Below are 20,533 nucleotides of genomic sequence, written 5' to 3'. Positions count from 1 at the left end.
ACAAGGCTCACTTTGCTGTGTCTTTCTGGCTCTCCTCCCATTTTAATCATGCTAGATAGAGCTAAGATAATTAATGTGATACTCTACATTGGGGTCAAGAACTAAATGTAGTTCATCATCTGTTTTTATAGATCAGGTTGGATTGGCCCACCCATTTGTTTGCATATGCTGCTATGACTGTTTTCATGCTCTAGAAGCAAAACTGAGTAGTTGTGAAAAAACACTGGCCTGCAAAGTCTACAGTATTTAATAATCGACCCTTTATAGAAAAGGTTTTGCAGATCTCTTCTAGATGTCTAAACAGTCTAGATTTAGATGAATGTATATGAGTCATTTTCAAGAGAAAATAACTATAAGATACAAAAAAGATTTGATAGATATTAATGACTATTAGGGAGTGCCTGGCTGGTGACAAAAGAGCCAGCAACTTTATTTCATGGTCATGAGTTTGAGCCCCACACCGGGTGTAGAGATTGCTTAAATAAATTTTGAAAAGCTTAAAGAAATTAATGTCTATTGGAAGAGGTCCAGTAAGAACACAAAATTTTTAGAATGATACCTAGAGAAACCCGTTTGTGATGTGTAAATAGTGCTGTATTAACTAAGGGAGGTAACGTGAAGCCAGAAAGTTTGGGTGAGGAGGTGATCCAAAGAGGGAGAATATGATCCTGATTTTACTTAGAGCTATTTTACATTTGAGTATTCTTACATCCAGTAACGATAATATGTATGACCTCAGTGTCCAGGAGGAAAATTGAGTCTAAAGAGAAAAACTGGGGAATGTCATTGTGTCAGAAAAAGAAAATATGGAACCTGAGAAGAAAGTGCTCACAATTAAGAAAGTCCAACACATTACAATTTCTTCTCCCTACAGACTCTGTTAAGTTGTGCACACCTTTTCATTATCACACTTCAGACTTTTTACATGATGATTTGGGCATGTAGAGTTGACCTTCTTCATTCATTAATTCCATGCTTGTGAACTTACTTGCTTAAATTTATTTGCAACCCCAAAATTAACATGATAGTGCTTTCACGGTCATTTGCAGACATGATCGCAGTGTTAAAAAAAAAATGAGATGCTGGACACTTTCCTGTCTTAGGTTGAGCAAAGTGATGCTGAGTCTTGTTTTGGTTCTCATACTGTAAGACAAATGTCCATTTTGCGGTCTATTTAATGTCACATTTTCTGCATTTTTGTGCTTTTTGTTAGAGATTTGTTTAAAATAGCCCCAAATCATAATTTTTAATTGCTGTGTAATTCTGTTCCTACGCACAGGGCTGTAATGTGCCTTATGTAGAAAAGAGGTGTTGTTAGATAAGCTTCATTCAGGCATGAGTTATGGTGCTGTTGGTGTGAGGTTAATGGTAGTGAATCAACAATATATATTGAATAAGATCCCTTTAAACAGAAGCTACATAAAACAAGGTCATGTATTGATTAGCTGGCAAAAATGTTATAAACAGAAACTTGTAGGAACTTAACCCTGTATTTCCTCTAACAATGTTTGAGTATTCACTGTTTATGGGAACTTTATAGGATATAACTACAGTATGTTATATGAACTGATTAGTCCATAATCAGATTATAAATTCTTTAAGAATTCCTTATTCATCTTTTTAAAAATTCAATTTATTTAAACTAAAAACAAAAACAAAAACCCCAACAGAAACAGTTCACTCATTTGTAGGTAAATAAAAATCCCTTGTTCATCCTTATGCAACATGTAGTACACACTGCCATTTACTGACATTTTCTGAAAATATCTAGCATTACCACAGAATAGACTTGTTTTCAAACTTATGAGGCTTTTTAACAGACAGGATCTAATAAACAGATATGTACTAAAAAGGGAGTTCAAAATGACATGTGTCAAGGCTAGTACCTTCAGGCCCGAGGAGGTGTGCTTTTAAGAAAAACAAACTTAGAAATACTTTAAAGCAAAAGACAATCACAGACCAAAAAAAGTGCTTTTTAATTTTTAACCAAAAGGATCATTAAGTTGATATGTTTTTTTTTTTAAACTGGGGTATTCATAATAATGTCAGTCAATATTCTTAAGCAACATGATTATTTAATGAAAGATGGGGGCAGTTATAATTTGTGTAAAATTTCCAATTAGAATTTAAAATTCTCTAAACTCTTATAAAATTATAAATTGATACTATTTCTCCAAATGGGAAGTCAGATAACCTGATTTTAATACAATTTGAAATTAAAGTACAGTTGTTTATACAACAATGAATAAAGACAAGTTTCCAAGACAGATACAAAAATGGAAAATTCAAAAATAAACAGAAGAAATGTAAACAGTTATAAAATATCAATTTATAAATGTTGCTTAGAGCAATGCTATTCCAAATATGGTCCATGAGCTATTAGCAACTCATCGCAAATGAAAGAACTTGTGCCAGAATGACAATCAATTATATCATTAATCAGCTGACTTTTTTTAGTAACAAGACTTTCTTTAAAGGAAGCAATGTATTGATACACATTCTGACACAGGTGCCTTATTTCATTATAGACTGCAGAACACATACTGCTTATGTCTTTAAAGTGCCACTATAATTTTACTGCTCAGAATAAACTTTGTGGAGAAAAAAATTAAAATGACAATTTTAACTGTCATCTATATTTTTTAATCCTGTCTAACCAAAAGGCAAAGTTATTAAACTTTATAAACTCATCACAATTTAACATTAATTTTCAGATGTGTTTAAGTGTTAGGACATCTGCTCACCTCAGGGGCTAAGATTCCTACTTTAATGAGATATATCATCTACTTTTGATAGATACATTTTTTCCAATCTTGGGAGAAAAGAAATTGAGTCATTTGTTAACAACTTCTCTCTAAATACTCATTTAATTTTCACATTTCAAACAGTGAAAATATTTAAACTCACTTTTACAAAAAAATGAATTTTTATACTGTTTGTGCAACTATTTGTTACTTTTTTACAATAAAAATTATTAGGAAAAAAGGCATGGAAATTTACAACTTTGTGTATTCTGTTAACTAAGGGCCAACATGAACTATTTTAAGATTCTTCAGACTAAAAGAAAACTGGTATAAAATATTTTTTTAAGAATTAGCTTATAATTTAAAATGCAAACATTTATTTTTTTCTTTATTTTTTATTTTTGCCAAGCCATAATTCCTCTAAAAATTTAAAAATAAAATATCTTTTATAAAAATCCTTTCACCAATGGCTTACCAAGCTTTACCTGCAATAGCTTAATATGGAAGGCAAAGAAATGGATAATCAAAAATTTAGAAAAAACTCATCAGTTTTAGATATACAAGAGCCCAATTTAGCTTCTGCAATGGCTAGTTTATTGAACCAACAAACTATTTCTTAAGGAATTTAAATGTATATTTACATATCCTTAAGAAGAGAGCTCCTTTGGCACCTGAGTTGAACACAACATAGTAGAGCAAAGACTCTCTAAGAGAAAGTTGTCTAAAGACTATATTTTATCCATCTATACATAAATACATAGCCTATACATATACACATATGCACACACAAGTAGAAATAACTTTTCCTTTAAGAAATGCTGAAGATTTAAAAGGAAGTCACCCATTTAGCCAAATGACTTTAAAAAAAAGTTTCAAGTTATTTGGAATCTTAACCAAATTTCAGAAAGTTAAAGGTTTAAATAACTCACAGGCGGGGGGAGCTCGAGAATTTCTTTTTGGTCAAAATATAATGTCTTTTAATGTAGTAACATGGGCATGAGGTTACAATTATCCTAACATGATATTATAACAGAATCTTTAATAGTAACCAGGTGCAAAGTCATCAAACATAACCAAAAAAGGAGTAAATTTCCCTCTATTAGCACAGCGGTCATCAGCCATTCCGCTGTCCTTAGACTCTCACTAACATTGGTCCCAGCAGAAGACCATTAAAGGCCACCTGGCAGATTGCCTTCTGCCGAGTCTCATGGCTCGCTGGAACTCTACATGAGCACTCCGATGTCATCAGGTTTTATGATCACATCCACCTTGCTGTCACGGACTCTGGTCCTGAGTTAACAGTCTTCCTGGGCTGCAACTTTTTTTTTTTACACATACTTTTAGAACTCTGAATGACTGCCGTATATCCTAAGACTCAGAAAACATCTAAAATTCTGTAAGTTGCCAAAATCAGGCAGCATTTTTTCTATACTCAATTTAATAAACATGAGTATAGAGGACAGTCAGTTTTGTTTAAGTATCTTCTACCCAGAAATTCTGGAATATGAAAATCCTCTACACTTGAATACCATCTAATTCTTCTTTCAGACCTTATTAAGTATGTTGAGAGAGGGCAAAAGACGTTTGAGTTAAAAAAAAAAAAAAAGAAATGATGCCACGCTGCTCTTTTTTCTGCTTTAACTTGTACAGAGTGTTCCTAATCAGGTTTCTTCTCACTCCCTCTTTGCTCTGGTTAAAAGGACATGTCTCATTTAGCAGACTATATATCCTGGAAATCATAGGCAGTTTCAAAATATTTGTGATTAAAATATTTTCATATGTAAAAATCCCTTGAGCATCTAAAAATAGTACATATTTTTCTTAACCTTGACACTATTATCCTAACAAAATTTTGTCAATAGAGGCATGGTATAGGACTTACCTTACAGAACCTATTAAATTCAAATGCCTTCATTTTGCTCAGTTTATTTCAACCATAATATAACCCAAATCACTGTTTTCCTTATCTGTAAAACATTTTGATAAACCCATTTGAACTTGAATTATTTCATTAACATGTAGACTCACATGCACAACTCTATTTTTTGTCATATATTTAAATATTTCTTCTCTGAAGAGTTAGTATCTTAGAACAGGAAATGAAATTATGCTGGTTACTAGTAATTTAGCATCAAAACACTTCCCTAAACTCCTCTATGCAAAAGTGCACTTACAATATAAACATGCCATAAATGAAGCTACAAACTACAATCTCACATTGCAGTAGATTTCAAATTCCAAATTCAGTCCAAATAACTCAAAGAGAAAAGTGCTAACACAGCAAATCTGAAACAAGTTCATGGGGATTAGGCAATGAGTTATCAAAGCGAAATCTTTTGGAAACCATGCTGCTATCCTCTGGAATATTCTCTTTGTCTTCTCGATCACTACAGGTTCCATTACAAGAGGATTTGGAAGTTTTGTCTTCAGAGGACCTTAATGAATGATCTTGACTTTGAGAAGAACTGGAAGTTTCTTCAGGGTGAAATAAGTTTCCAAAGTCCCATTGCTGTAGCCAAGAATGAGACAGGCAGATTTCTGCTGTTGGTCTTTTCCTTTGAAAGAAAGCATCAAGTGAAAATTTAGAACTAAAATATCAAGTTAGAAATGGCTGCAGTTCTTTAAAAAAAAAAAAAAAAAAAATGGGGCGCCTAGGTGGCTCAGTGGGTTAAAGCCTCTGCCTTCAGCTAAGGTCATGATCCCAGAGTCCTGGGATCGAGCCCCATATCGGGCTCTTTGCTCGGCGGGTAGCCTGCTTCCCTTCCTCTCTCTGCTTGCCTCTCTGCCTACTTATAATCTCTGTCTGTCAAATAAATAAATAAAATCTTAAAAAAAAAAAAAAAGAAATGGCTGCAGTTTGATATACTATAGACTTAACTTTTTAATTTATTATGAAAATAACACATACTCATAGTACAGACGAGAATAACAATACAAAGACTGGAGTACCTAGAGTTTCTTTAATATTGACATCAGCTGAAAAATTCATTATATCATGGAGCTTATGGATGAGGCTAATCAAAAAGCTTGAGAATATATGCTAGCCTCACAAATAAAAATTAGTAAAATTACGAAATCTCTTGAGTATACAAAACTCTGAAAGAAAACATATATAATATATAATCTATTATTATTGTGCTCTTAAAAACAATACAGCTAAGTCTTGAAAATAAAGGCTGCTCTTGAATGATGTTTACCGAATATTTTGAATTTTTACATTTGTTTTCTCTCTTGAAAATAATATGGTTAAATATCACAGTATGTTAAAAGTTCAGAAAATACCTAGAACTCCAACCTTAACACAACCACCAATTCCATGAGAATATATGCTTCCTGAGGCTATACCTTCATTTTTTTAAAGATTTTATTTGTCAGTTAGAGAGAGAGAATACAAGCAGGGGGAGCAGCAAGCAGAGGGAGAAGCAGTCTCCCACCAGATGCAAGACTTGATCCTGGATCATGACCCGAGCCAAAGGCATATGCCTAACTGACTGAGCCACCCAGGCTTTCCTTAACTTAATTTTTTATGATCATTTTAATTTCATTGTTTTCTGATTACAAAAAAATTAATGTGCTCATTTTAGAAATTATGTTCCTTTTTTATTATAAGAAAATGATTGTGTTCATTTTAGAAATTTTAGAAACTATAAATGAAAATGAAAACTGCTTAAAACTGCATATAATCAGAATCAAACAATATTTTTACTACAATTACTAAATAAGCATTCGTGTCCAAAAAATGGCCCGTGAGAATTTGTTTGAACTTGCATTATGCCAATAAAATAATTAACAAACCTGAGTTTTTTTCTTAAACAGATAAGAAACTGAGTCCTCCAGGCAATTAAGTAATTGTTAGAGATAAAAGACCTGACAAGTAACAAAACCAGGATGGGAGCCCAAGGCACTATATCCCAGCTTCTGTGTTAACTTTTTAGCCAGGCCAGGGAGCACTTGGTGTTATACATAAATAATTAATCTTGGATCACTGCATCAAAAAGGAATGATGGATTTTATGGTGACTAACATAACACAATAAAAAAATTTAAAAAATTTAAAAAATAAAGTAAATGGGGCAGATCTGAGTAAAGAAAAGGGAGGTCAGTTTTTCCTCTTCCTGCTCTGAGGTTGCCAATGAGAGAGTTAAGAGTCCTAAGTCACAGTTTCAAGTCCCTTTTTTTGCAGGTGGTCAAAAAGCATCTCTGACCTTTAAAGATTTGACAATCGGTAATTGATACTTACCAAATAACTATAATTACTTGTCTACAAATTATTCACAACAAAGCCAGCCATGTGTATTGTAAACCTACTTTTAATTATTTTAGGGAACTTCAGGATTTAGTAGCACATTGAGAGAGAAATCACAAATCTTCTCTTTACTGCAGAATTTCCAGTTACACGTTTTACATATTTTTTATGTTTGAAGTAACTGATTTGTTCTAATGATCTCTTACACCACCTTTCTTCCCATTTTATCTGAAACTTGACAGCATACTTCTAATAACTCTATTATGTTATTACACATATATTCATTTTGCAACAGTACTTAAATTAATGTTATAACTTACTCTGGATTTTTTACTAAAAGCCTCTGGATGAAGTCTGTGGCCAGCTGTGAAACTGATGAAAAAGTTTCTTCTGAATAATCTACATTAACTTGAGAAATATTGAGGTACGTTTCTTGATTATCCTCTCCCACAAATGGAGATGTATGGGTTAACAACATATATGCTATTATGCCAATATTCCTGAAAAGGAAATAAGGGACAAGAGGGGACCTTAGAATGCATGTTAATATGAAAATATTTACATAAAGTAAAATTGATACTTAACATATTTTTCAAAACTTCTACAGTTAATCTATAGACTTAAATTGCTCTTCAAACTTTCTATATTATTAAAACTAAAATAACTGGTATCTCAAAGTCTGTGTGTCTCAGAAAAAGAACATGAGGGGAATGCATGTTGTGTTACATAATTATAAATACAGTGTATTAAATATATATCATGGTATCTGTAGTCTGCCCTTCATTCAGACACCTGTTACTGAGAACACAAAGGTGCTTGAAGGGCAGCATTTCCTAAAAGGTATCGATGACACAGTCATGATCTGTGAGACATAAACAGGAGTTCTGTGCAAATAGAGTCAGCAAGTTTGGCAAAACACAGAGTTGGGCAAGCAGATTTTTTTTTTTTCCTTTGCAAAACTTTTCAGGGCCTTAAATATATTAATGACAGTCTGGTGCTCAGGAGCAGAAAAAAAATACATACGGTACGTGTTTCCCACTTATTTAGCCAAGGACGGTCTTTCCTTGACCAGTTACGTGGAACACAGGGAGTAAGTCTAAGCTCTTCACTTGGCCTGGGGAGGCGGCCCCCACTGCGGTCCCGCCTGAAGTTCCAGGAGGAATTCCAGTTTTACTCCCTATGATATCTGACATTCAAAGTATCATTTCACTTGCCACAAAAATTCACAATACCCTAGAGATATCATCTCATAAAACTAAACTTCTGCATGAACCCAACCTCAGTTTTCTGCATAGCAAATACCTTCCTAGTTCTTCTAGACCTACATCAGATATTTTCCGTGTGGGGCTGGTCCGCTGTCTCCTTTATGCTCATTACCTTATTACAGAACATGCTGCACAGTCCTGCAACTACTTTGGTTTATTTTACTCCTTCAGGAAAGGGATTTTTTCCTATTTATTTCTGTATCTTTGGCTCACAGCCAAAGTATTACTTAAAAAGAATGGACAGATAAATGTCTTCTTGTGGCATACTAATGATACTTGAAAACAACCTTTTACAGAAAACCTTATTATTTTCATTTGGAATCAAAGAACCCTAAAATATATATTAAGCAATGTATAACAAAAACATTTAGGTAACTAGCGAAACCTTACCACATATCTGTTGCTGTAGTAATAGGATCATAGTTCAGGATTTCTGGAGCTGAAGCAAAAAATAAAATTCAAAATTAAAAACCTGAAAACCATTTTATAATAAATTAAAACTGGTTTTAATTTTAAAGAACTATTAATATCAAATTTTAATAGAAATTTAGCATACAATTAATTATCCTGTGATTAGACATTTAAACATATCTAATGTTGAGAAAATTATATAGTCAAATGGTACAAATAACACTTTTGGAGTAACCAGTAGCTAGCTATGTAGGTTTCTTTTTTAATCATTAAGATCAATCTTAGGAAAAACAATTAGGAAGAAGTAAAATTTTAGACACTAGAATTTAAAAATTTTAGTTTTATTACTCTATGTTAAGAGTTAATGTTATTTTATCATACTAATTTAAGTTTTTCTTTTCAGGATAAAGAAAATCATATGTATCTATAACAACATAATGAGCAAATTATGCTTCCTAGAAGTGCTTTAAATTTTCAAGTAGATCAAATATTCCTCTTAAACTATCAAAAATATAAATTCCTATGCAATTAATTTCCCATCTTTTCCTTCCCTGCCAGCTTTCTAAGTGCAAAATAAATTTTCTATATTTTGTAACATTATCACAAATTCCAAAATAGTTGAGTCCAAACTAGAATTTGTGCTTGAATAATAACTTTCTTGTCTCGCAGTATGGTTTCATAATTTCTCCAAAGAGAAATCGTTTCCTAAAACCTAACATTTTTATTAATAAAGACTTTGAGTCATATATATTTGTCAGTCTCTGTCTGTCACACAATCTACAACCTGACACATACTTCTGTGAGCTGTGTTATCTATAATTACAATCCTTTATTCTAGGACACTATAGCCCCTATTAGCACTCAAAAGTTAGTAATTTGCTTGGTTTTTCATTTCGGGAAAGTCAGTTGCCTTGTTGAGAAGCACCTGTTCTGTTTAGTTTTATCTTTTCAATGCTCACATGGGGATATCAATGTCATAAGAGCAACAACAAAAAAGCCCAAGAATATTATTACTATAAATATTTTAAAATACTTTATGTGCTGCTTTACAGAACTCAGTTTTTTTCATCTGCATGATCTAATTCATTGATACAGTACAATATCCTTAGATTATCTAATATTGGGCTCTTTTGGGCATCTTTTTCTTCAAAATCCTCCTTTTACAATCCTAGGCAAAACCTCACATTTTTACCACAGCAGCAACAAATAGTAAGCAGTCCCGTTAACAATTCTTGCAAAACTGAAGATAACGTATGTTGTAAACAGATTCAGAGTTGGGACCAGGACAGAAGTAGAAACGAAAAGCATCCAACAGCCAGGCTTCAAATAAAATAAAGGACCGTCTGACTGTTTCCCCCTCTTTCTTTTTCTCCGGTTCCCTAATTTCCCCTCCATCCATTCTTCTTTATGTACTAAGCCTTTACACACAAACATTAACCTTTGAATTGATATGTCCAATGTCCTGTGAATCATTGTGAATGTCTAAATAATCCTATGCACGCTAAAGTTCATTTGAATGTGTCATAACCCACTTTCAATGCATTAAAATACCTGAACTAAATATATCCTGGAATTACATGCTCTAAAATATAGTTTCAGAGAGGTCTCATTTAGTTGATAAATTTCAAAATGGTGTAGAAAATAAAAAGAAATTCTTACCTAAGTATTCTGGTGTTCCCATGATTTCCCGGAGTTCACAAGCATTCCCTATTTTTCGAGACATTCCAAAATCTACAATTTTTATATCTCCAAGAGGGTATATGCTGCTCAATAATATATTCTGTGGCTAAATAAAGCACAATAAAAAATGGTAAGTAATATACAGCAATAAAAGAATACTAGTCTTAGATCGAAGGTAAATTGTTTAGTTATTACACATTTCATTGAGTCATTCACCAAATATTTACTGAACTACTTATTTAGGAAAAGCTTTATACTCGAATGATAAATAAAGCTAAAAATACACTCAGACGATTATTAGTTTAGACAAAAAAGAAGTCAGATGAATATTTGGATTGATTAATTGACATGAGATATACTCCGTAATAAAGACAAGACTTCTCAATTCTGCCTGTTAGCTTTTCCTGTAGAGATGAGAGTTAAGTTAGACCTTACAGGATAAATAGGAGCGTGTCAGTTAGAAAGGCGCTCTAGGAAACAGCATGAAAGAAGGTGAAGGAATAAAAAACCTACACATTTCTGGAAACAGAAAATGGTCCAGTATAGTATGATGGTTCTGGGTCTGACTGTTGCCAGGTTTTTAGCTCAGACAATAAGAGATATGGAAGTGTGGAAGGCTTCAGCTACATAGTTCTCAGAACGATGTGACTTTGCTTTATAAAGCAATGGACTGCGGTCTATTACAAAATTCCCTGCCACCGTCATAAACCATATAGCTGCCGAGGTGCTGCTCCCAAAGTCTGTGAGAAGAATCAGAAGTCTGACTTTGGGAAAACCCCATGCTTGTTTATTATTAAGTCACAGACACCTTAAAAGAGAGGAGGCGAGGGTAATTAGGTCTACTGTTGTCAACCACAGGCTTTAGAATATATAAAGCCAAGTTTATTTGCCATCCCTGACTACAAGTGCTATGTGGTATTATGTAATACATGTGACTGTTCTCTTAGGAAAAAATCCTCCTTAGAAAAAACTCTCCTTAGAAAAAAACATGCTCCTGTTTGTCCTGTAAGGTCTAAGGTAAATATACCTTTCCTCAATGGGGGGGGGGGGGGGGGTAACCAACACAGATGAACAGATTTTCTTTTTCTTTTGAAAATGGGGTAAGATGAAAAGTCTTATTTGACATATGTACATTTTAAAGTCTCTATAAGATATCCCAATGGCATCTATGTGCAGTTTATGAAAGAAGTCTTGGCTACAGGTAGGAGAACTGGAAATCATCATTACCGTGAAAGCCATAGTAAAGGACAACGGATCATGCAGCAGGAAAAGTGTATAGAAAGAGAAGAGTCCAATGTTCAAAAAATGAGACACACATTGACTGAAATTTTGGATGCTGAGAGGAAGGATATGGAGAAAGGATAATAATATAACAGTAAGTTTAAGTGGTATTTCAGGGCTTGAGGAGTAAGTGGCCTGAATGGTCTTGGGGCCAAAAATAAAAAGAGCCAAAAGACTAAAAGTCTCGAGGTAAAGATAAAGGACATTAGGGAGCAAAGAAACAAGGACTAGCAGGAGGTTATCCTCAGAGATGGAACTCCGACTAGAGTATTTAGAAGCAGATGAGAAAACCCGGGGTGGAAGAGTGAGATGGCACGGAATGACTCAAGCACCGGAACATGGGGGGATGGCGGTTTTTAAGAACACAGTGATTACTCCGTGCTGCTCACACATAAGGTCTCCTCCTCTCTGCCAATACACATGTCAGTCCGTGCGGCCCACGGGCAAACAAAGAGCAGCCCCCCGGTACAGAGCGGCGCCACCGGCCGTGGTTCCCGAGCCAGCCCAGCTTGCAGTTTCGCGCCCCGAGAGCAGAAGGAGCAAAGACGTTGTGTTCCTCAGAATCATATGTTACATTACCTTTAAGTCAAGGTGTACAATGTTATTCTGATGTAGATAACAAACTCCTTCAAGTATTTGTTTAATGAGTCTGATAATGTCATTCTCAGAAACCATTTCAGCCAGCTCAGGTAAACACAAGTTGAAGATTTCTCCACCTGCAGCACTGAAATAAAATTCAAATAATAGAAACTTGAAAAATCATTGACCTAAAAATGACTTTTAAATACTGTGTAACTGTTACGTAAAAGACAAAACTATCGGAACTTTAGTCTCTCTGTACAGATGCAGACACTTACGAAACTGGGGGAAAGGGCGGCGGGAGAGATCTTTAAGGAAGAAAGTAAACGACAAGAGTATTTGAAATTTTGAGTACCAATCCTTGTATAGATAATAAAATTGAATTGCTTTATAATTCAAGAATATTATGACTGCTTTAATGATGCAATAAAAATAACAGCTAACACTGAACTCAGCTCTGGCTCTTCATTTTATTCGTTTATAGAGAGATAAATACCATCTCGATTCTCATGACAACCATGTGGGGTAGTTGGCTATTACTCCCATTTTACTGATGAAGAAACAAGTACAAAGAAGTTAAGCTACTTGTACAAGGTCACATGGTAAATGGGCAACTAGAGTCTAAAGCTGTATGATATGGGTGAAAATCTGCATTCTTGGGAGACAAACCACGAGAGACTGTGGACTCTGAGAAACAAACTGAGGGTTTTGGAGGGAAGGAGGGTGGGGGGGGTAGGTGAGCCTGGGTGTGATGCATGGAGCACTGGGTGTGGTACATAAACAATAAATTTTGGAACACTGAAAAAAATAAAAAAGAAAATCTGCAGTCTTAACCAATACCCTGTATTGCAGCTTCACAAATCTTTTATTATTTTTTTAAAAGAATTGAAAATCTAAAGAATGTTGACAAAGGCACAGAAAAAAGTCCCTAGGTTTAGAATCAAATAATATAAATATAAATCCCAAATCTGCTATTTACCAGCAATAAAACTTAGGATCAGCCACTTACTTGGCTTTTCCCATCTGTAAAACTAAATAAAAATCACTGAATTCAACAGAATTTTTTTCCCCTGAGGATAAAATCTAAAAAATGCAAAAAAAATCTGGGAGGTCACTCAATAAATTTATAAGGTATGTTTAAGAATATCTCAAGTAAAGCATGTTCTATGTGGTAAAACAGGAGAGTGTCTGGCAGGTAGAAGGTGTTCAGTAAAAGTCTGTTGAATGAATGAAGGAAGGAAGGAATAGACAGTCTTTCTTCAGAGTGGCTGAAACTGAAACTCAGAAGTCTCACTGACTGACATGAGGAGAAGCAGGTCATGTGTATTAGGAGGTATAAGAAGAAATGGTAATGGCGGTCAGTTTGAGCCCTATCCTGAAAGTGGCAGCACTGGCCCGTCACATCGCAGACGGAACTGGTAACTGAGCCGTCTCCACCAATCTGTGCCAGTGAGAGGCTGCAGAGATTTGCTGCCTTGCACTTTACCATATTCCAGAGAAGACTGTATGGCCCAGCTGGTAAGGGATACTTGTGAAAACTCCAATTATACTTACACTTCAAATTCCCCAAACTCCTGAAACTCTAAGAAAATTCATAAAAAACTTGTACCTGTCTCAAGGTATGACAGTAAAGACAATTTCAGAATTAAAAGGTTAGTTTGCTATAAAATTTATAGTTTTAGAACTGAACTTGAAAATAACATATAGGAAGACAATATTAGAAATTCATGTTCACCTACAAAAAAATAAATTAATCTTTATGAATCGTTATATACAGATTACCCTTGGTGGTCTGCAGGTCAGATATTTACTTGTCACAGCCCTGCTCAGTCACCTGAGGGAAGAGGGACTTCCCAGGCCAGGCTGCCAGTGACACCCTTACCCCTCCCTTTCTGGTTACACTATTTAGTTTGAATGAAACAAACCCTCTTAAAACAGAAAGTGGTCTAAATATTCCTGCAAAGATACTTCAGATAATATTACTAATGTAATCATAAGCAAATAAAATGAAGGGATGATGCTTAGGTTCTTAGAACGAGTTTTTGCTCAACAAGAATTATTTGCTAAGAATCAAATAATTTGAAATATAAGAAAACTGTATAAAATATGGATTTATATCCCCTACTAAGATATGAAAATCCAGGGTATAAAAGTGAGATGGAGCAGAATGACTGAAGGATTAGAACATGGAGGAAGGATGGTTTTCAAGAACCCAGTGACTGACTTGAGCTGCTCATACATGCGGTCTTCTCCTTTCTGCCAATACAAAATTCAGTCCATGTAGCACACATTCACTAAATTTAATTCAACTAGCCAGAACTCTCCACTAATTCAAAAAGTCAAAAAATATAAGAAAAGCTAAGAAAAAGAATGTAAAGCTCTCTCTGGTGCCTGGGATGTATGAGGTAAGATAGGAGGCTGCTTACAGGGGTACCTCCTGAAATTCAAGACTGCCTGGATTCCACTCTGGCTCTGCTGCTAACTAGCTGCATAAATTAGGACAAAATGTTGCCTCTGTTTCCTTTACTGTAATACAATAATACATGATGAATAGTGATAGCTTCTGCTTCACTGGATTGCTATAAGAATTAAATTAGGCCATATAAATTATTGGACACAATAGAAGTTTTAGAGATCAAAGCAGATATATAAATATTTATCACAGTGTCTGACACATGGTAAATACTCAGTAAATATTAATTATTATTATAATGAGTCAACAAATTTTAATTCCAAGCCTAGCAAACATCTAGCCTTTCTGAATCTGGGGCTTCTTACCCAGATTTTTAAAGGCAATTTAGAAAGTCCTTCCTAAATGAAAATTCATCTTTAGAAACATTATATCATACCTATAAAAATGCACATAATATATTCTTAAGTGAAAAAAATAGTTACAATAGAGTACTCCCAAACTCACAATTTTATTTTAAAAAATAAGAATAATCTTAAACTACAGGAATATGCCATAAGAGTAACCACAATTTACATATGATTTCTATTTTCTACATCCTCTAAATTTAACACAATACATAGATTTTACTTTTATAACCAGGAAAAGTATCCTAAGGGTTGTTTGTTTAAATTAAAAAAAAAATCAAACAAATATTATGAATGCCAGCCAACCAGACTGTCTCTTCTTTTTCAGTTTGGCAAGCTGACCAAAGTCTTTTGTAGGATTGCCATTTTTCCCATAAAAGAGGGATGTAGGTAGAGCTATGGAAAATGGAAAATCAGGAGGAGCTAAGAGGAGGGAAAGAACAGATAACACAAGAAGCAAACTGCAGAAGTTAGCAGAAACCAGAAGTAGTGAGTTGTAGACAAGCAGTTGCTTTGTTAAAACAAGCCACCTTCGATGTGTTTTTCAAGTAGATGGACAAAATATGTAAATGATTTCAATTCTATTTATCCATCAGATAGTTTCGCACAAAAACTCATCAACTTTCTATGCTATAAAGCAATGAAAATTCACTTATTGTACAACATCCCCCAAATGTTGTGTTGTCATTCAGTGTTTTTGTGAGCTGTTTTTTGTTTGCTTGTTTTTTTAAAGATTTTATTTATTTATTTGTGAGAGAGACAGAGCACAAGAAGGGCAGAGGGAGAGGGAGAAGCAGACTCCCCTGCTGAGCAGGGAGCCTGATGCAGGGCTTGATCCCAAGACCCTGGGATCATGACCTGAGCTGAAGGCAGACACTTAACCAACTGAGCCACCCAGGCGCCCCATGTGTGTCTGCTGTTTAGTTTTTGTGTATGTATGAGAATATTCGAATATACAGTATGTCCTTCTAGTATTTTATCAACAGAGATCTTTACAAGTTCTTGTCACACGTTTATCACTCCTATTCTTGATATTTCAAGTCACCTTATCCACCATTTAAAATAAGTACACTAAATTTATTTAAATTTATTAAAGCGTATACTTACTATTCCAGTACCAAAATAATTTCAGTGGCATTTTCATAGACTTCATGAAGATTAATTACATGAGGACAAGACTTCGCCAATTCAAGTACGGCAATTTCATGTAGAATCTCTGCTCGACAATCCTGCCCTCTTCTTCTCTTTTTTAGAAATTTTGCAGCATATTCTTGGCCAGTAGATTTTGATATACACTGTCTAACCACAGCAAATTTTCCTCTAGGGAAAATGGAGATAATCGATTTTAATGCTCGCATAAAGAACAATATTAGTATAATACAGACACAGTTAAAACTTCAACTTGAGTTAATCCTTTCAAACAACTATGCCATTAGAAATTTATCTATTTTCTCTTAACCAAATCAAATACTACATGTACTTTTATAAAATTTATAGTACTATCACATAAAAATGAAAACGGCAAATGTAATAACAGGATAAGACAGAATTGTATTTGTTCATCACTATTAATTCAATACATTATCATTGTAGGGGGAGATCTTCTCTGCATACCAACACCATGCCATATTCTTGATATAAATTTTTGTGTTTAAATACCATAACAATCCTATATAGTAAGTGATATTCCATTTTACAGACCCCAGAGAGTATATGTATCTTGGTCTACTTCCAAAAACTGTACCCTTAATAGAGTACCACACGAGCTCTCTAATCAAAATAGCTTCCTTCAAAAACAAAAGATTAAAATGAGTATTTGACATTTAATTTTCTTAGTGTAATTACTTTGCCTTTCAACACCACTTTTAACAATCTTTGAAGTTTTCTATCATTAACTTAGCAGTTGTTTTTACCAGTAAATATCTTAATATTGCCCAGTGGTCTATGAAGCCTGTAACAGATACCAAAGGTATATATGTATCCAGAAATACTTCACGATCAACTAAGAAAATTTAATAGTTCTCAATAGTTACCCATTAAAGTCATGTTTATCACTTTTAGAATAAGTATGTGTTTGGCTCTTTCCAAAAGAAGTGCTTAGCATCTCAGCAAGAATTTAAAAAGATACTGGCAAATATGTGTTCTAAGCCTATATATCCCCAAAACCTAGCTTCCCCAAAGACCTTAAGCTATTTTGATACATATTGATACATACAATTCCAGAGGGTTTTTAGATTTCAAAGCCCATCTACAAATCTTCAAAACCTGAGTCCACGGATCCAAAATTAAGAACTTGTATCCTAAGGCTCAAATTGCTTTGTAGATACTAACAAATGAGGTATAAATAAAGGGTCTTCAGAGAGGAACTTTTGTTCCACAACCCTTCTTTCCCCAATTCAGGTGCCTGGCAAGGAAAACTTGATGTTTGGGGTGGGGATGGGGGACAAAATAAATTGCTTGACTGCATTTTATTTGCTATTCTCAAGGGTCAGGATGACAAAGATACCTACTCTTTATTTTCCAAATTTCTTCTATATTGGTGCCAGTGAAAAGCACTGGAAACCAAGCTGAAAAAGTATAGCTACTAACACCAAAAAGAAAGAAAAAAAAAGTGACCAAGCTATAATTTGACTCTTCTACATTGACCAAAACTACATCAGTTCAATAAATTTGCATGCACAAACCTGATTCTTAGAAAGAACTTTAAGATTTGGAATGTCTAATTTAAACCATAAGGTATTTTTTCACTGTATGGCAAAAGCAATGCAGATCAATGTATTTCAATGAGTACACAAAAAGGTCATCAGTCTCTACTTTGTATTCAAACCACCCATGTTTATAGATTTTATACTGGATAAATTGAATAAGACTAAGATTAAATGGCTCCTGAAAGGTCATATATGGAATTGGAGTGCCAAGAATTAAATTATGGAATGTGAATTCCTAGCTTTCTCTTTTAACCACTGCAAAACAATTCCTCCCTTTAAGATAGTTTTTTTAAGAAGTACAACTCACTTCTGCCAATTCTCATTTAGATTTATAAGTGAAAATGTGTCTAAAACAGAAAGGAAATTTTGGGTTTTATGACGAAATTCACCTTGTAAAACTTAGTAAACAGAAACAAGTTAGCCAAGAAAACTGTCCATCTGAAAAAAAAAACAAAAACAAAAAATAACACCCAGTTTATACTACCAACTGTGACAATTAAACTCTGCTGTGATTTTACAAATATATTTGCAAGCCAGAATTTTCTCAAGAACAATGAGCAAAATTAACTAGTAACACTGTTTATCTAAATTCTTTCATGTATTTTTACAAGGCTTTCTTAAACAGGTACACAACTCATTAATCCAGTACAAAGGTGACCAAATGATATTGGTAATTATTTATTTGTCAGTATTTATGATTAAGTAAAAGCCCCATCAGGGTAGAGACTCTGTGTGTCCCCAGTACTACAGTTATTATAAAATCTACATTTGCTAACACATAACAGGAACTGAAACACCTGTTGAATGAATGCAGGAGTTATGATGCACCTACTACAAGACCATATACCGTGATATTTTGTGTCCTGTACTTAAAGCATTTATATTTTTTAAAGCTTTTTTAAGATTCCAATAACATTTTACATATATATTCATTAATATACTGTTAATTACCATAATTATCAGATGACTTAGGAAGAAAAAAGTATTTGTTTCCCATTATAAAATGTTAATTGTGGTTCAGAAGTATAAAAACAATCTTTTACATACATTATGTTCCTATATCAAATTTAACAGAAATATTTAAGAAAATTAAAAACCCTTAACAATAATACTTAATTCATACCCTAAAAAGGCAAAGCTGGCTAGATTTCCCGGCAGTGAAAAAGTCTAGTAGTTACCCTTCTGCATTCTAGAATAGACAATAAAATGTGAAAGGAGGGGGGCAGGGTAAACCAAAAAGGAAGCTGACGTCTATTTCTGCATCTGCCTCACCCTTCTAACCACAAGAAGTCTTAAAGAACCTTGCCTTGGTTGGGGGAGGGGTGGAACAAAACTTGCCCAACATGTTAAAAAACAGGAACAATGTTAAGTTTTTTGAGAACAGTCTAAAATAAACTGTAAACTTTTACATATTTTCTTTTAGTTTGCTAAAACTATCTTGAAATTAATTTTAAAAACAGGGGATTTAGAAAGATCAACTTGACTTATGAAGAAATTTGTAGTTCACTACATGCTTGAATTATGTTTACATACTTTAAAATATAAAGCCTCAGGAAAAACAATATTATAATTCTAATTTTCATTTTACATTAGTATTGTATATTAAGATGGGTAACAATATTAGAAGAACTTAAAGGAAGTTATTGGTCATGAAAGATCATGATTTCTAATTGATTAAGTTTTACTAATTAGAAATATTTGAATTTACCACATGATTCATTAGACCATACCAATTTAAAGAATAATGTTAGGTCTCTTTCCTAAAGATATTAGCAAACTGAATATTAGCAAACTGAATTTGTTTTAATAAGATTCTATCATGAGTTTTTGCCTTAAAATGTTAAAAAAATATACCTGATTCAAGTTTATGCTTGTTATGATAGTACTTCATTTATAAAATCATTTAAAATTATTAACGTTGTCCTCCTCAAAGTTTAAGTTCTCCAAAACTCCCAAAGTAAAAAACATATTTTGTAGACTTTCAAGCCACATTATCCCTATTTTGCAAAGTCAGTTTAATAAATGTATGTACATATACCCATCAAAATAGTAATTTAGAAATATAAAAAAGAATACCCTTTAATGTGTGTACTGTTCAAGGCTTTCATAGTCAGTTATCTGTTCAAAACAGTTTCCCAACATTTGTGCAATAGAAGGAAACTTGGAGAAATCTAGTCTACCCTCTCTTCTTAATGAAAAGGAAATCACACAACTAAGTATATCACACAACTTTAGATCCAGAGTTAAGACAGGTTGCTGACTTCCAGTTTAATTTGTTTTTTATTAATATAATATATATGGTATATATTTCACATACCCGTTTTTTAAAAAAGGAAAGAAAACTCCTAAGAGAATCTTAAGCTACCTCAATAAAGCTTTACAGTAATCTAGATGTTAAGATATTGACAATAGTGTCCAGTCTAGGCCTTCTTAAGACTGACAATGAAAAATACGAAGTGGTCCAGAGGAAGGTAACTAGATCAAAGATGGCTGTCTGGAAATTAGGTCATAAGATGAACAATTAAGGAAACTGGCAGTGTTCAATCATATTCAAATCTCTGATGGATTTTTCACATGGACATTACATGCAGGTACAAAAGAAGAACTATGTTTATTGGGTAGATGTTAGCAGAGCAGAAAACAGAACCTTCTGTGCTTCCAAGGTACCCACAAAATGGAACAGACACACTATGAGGTAATGAGTTCCCTATCACTGCAGCATTCAAACTGAAGCTGGAAAAACAGATTGTCAGGAAAATTGTAGGAAAGACTGCTGCACAAAGAATTATAGTAGACCACTGAC

The 20,533-nt window shown here is 33.8% G+C and overlaps 1 protein-coding gene across 1 annotated transcript in view; it reads right to left on the bottom strand.

The window, feature by feature from the left end:
- Nucleotides 1–1,615: 1,615 nt before the first annotated feature.
- Nucleotides 1,616–20,533, bottom strand: part of STK17B (serine/threonine kinase 17b) — a 30,872-nt gene continuing 11,954 nt past the window's right edge. The window contains exons 3-8 of the mRNA XM_059168543.1: nucleotides 16,130–16,342; nucleotides 12,206–12,350; nucleotides 10,325–10,451; nucleotides 8,645–8,693; nucleotides 7,310–7,489; nucleotides 1,616–5,299 (exon numbers count right to left, since the gene is read on the bottom strand). Of these exons, the coding sequence (XP_059024526.1) occupies nucleotides 5,017–5,299; nucleotides 7,310–7,489; nucleotides 8,645–8,693; nucleotides 10,325–10,451; nucleotides 12,206–12,350; nucleotides 16,130–16,342 (997 nt within the window). The 3' untranslated portion in view covers nucleotides 1,616–5,016. The remainder of the gene's footprint in view (nucleotides 5,300–7,309; nucleotides 7,490–8,644; nucleotides 8,694–10,324; nucleotides 10,452–12,205; nucleotides 12,351–16,129; nucleotides 16,343–20,533) is intronic.

The sequence above is a fragment of the Mustela lutreola genome, chromosome 3 (genome assembly GCF_030435805.1).
Source record: "Mustela lutreola isolate mMusLut2 chromosome 3, mMusLut2.pri, whole genome shotgun sequence".
Lineage (NCBI taxonomy): Eukaryota > Metazoa > Chordata > Mammalia > Carnivora > Mustelidae > Mustela > Mustela lutreola.
This window is presented reverse-complemented; position numbering and strand designations above follow the sequence as displayed.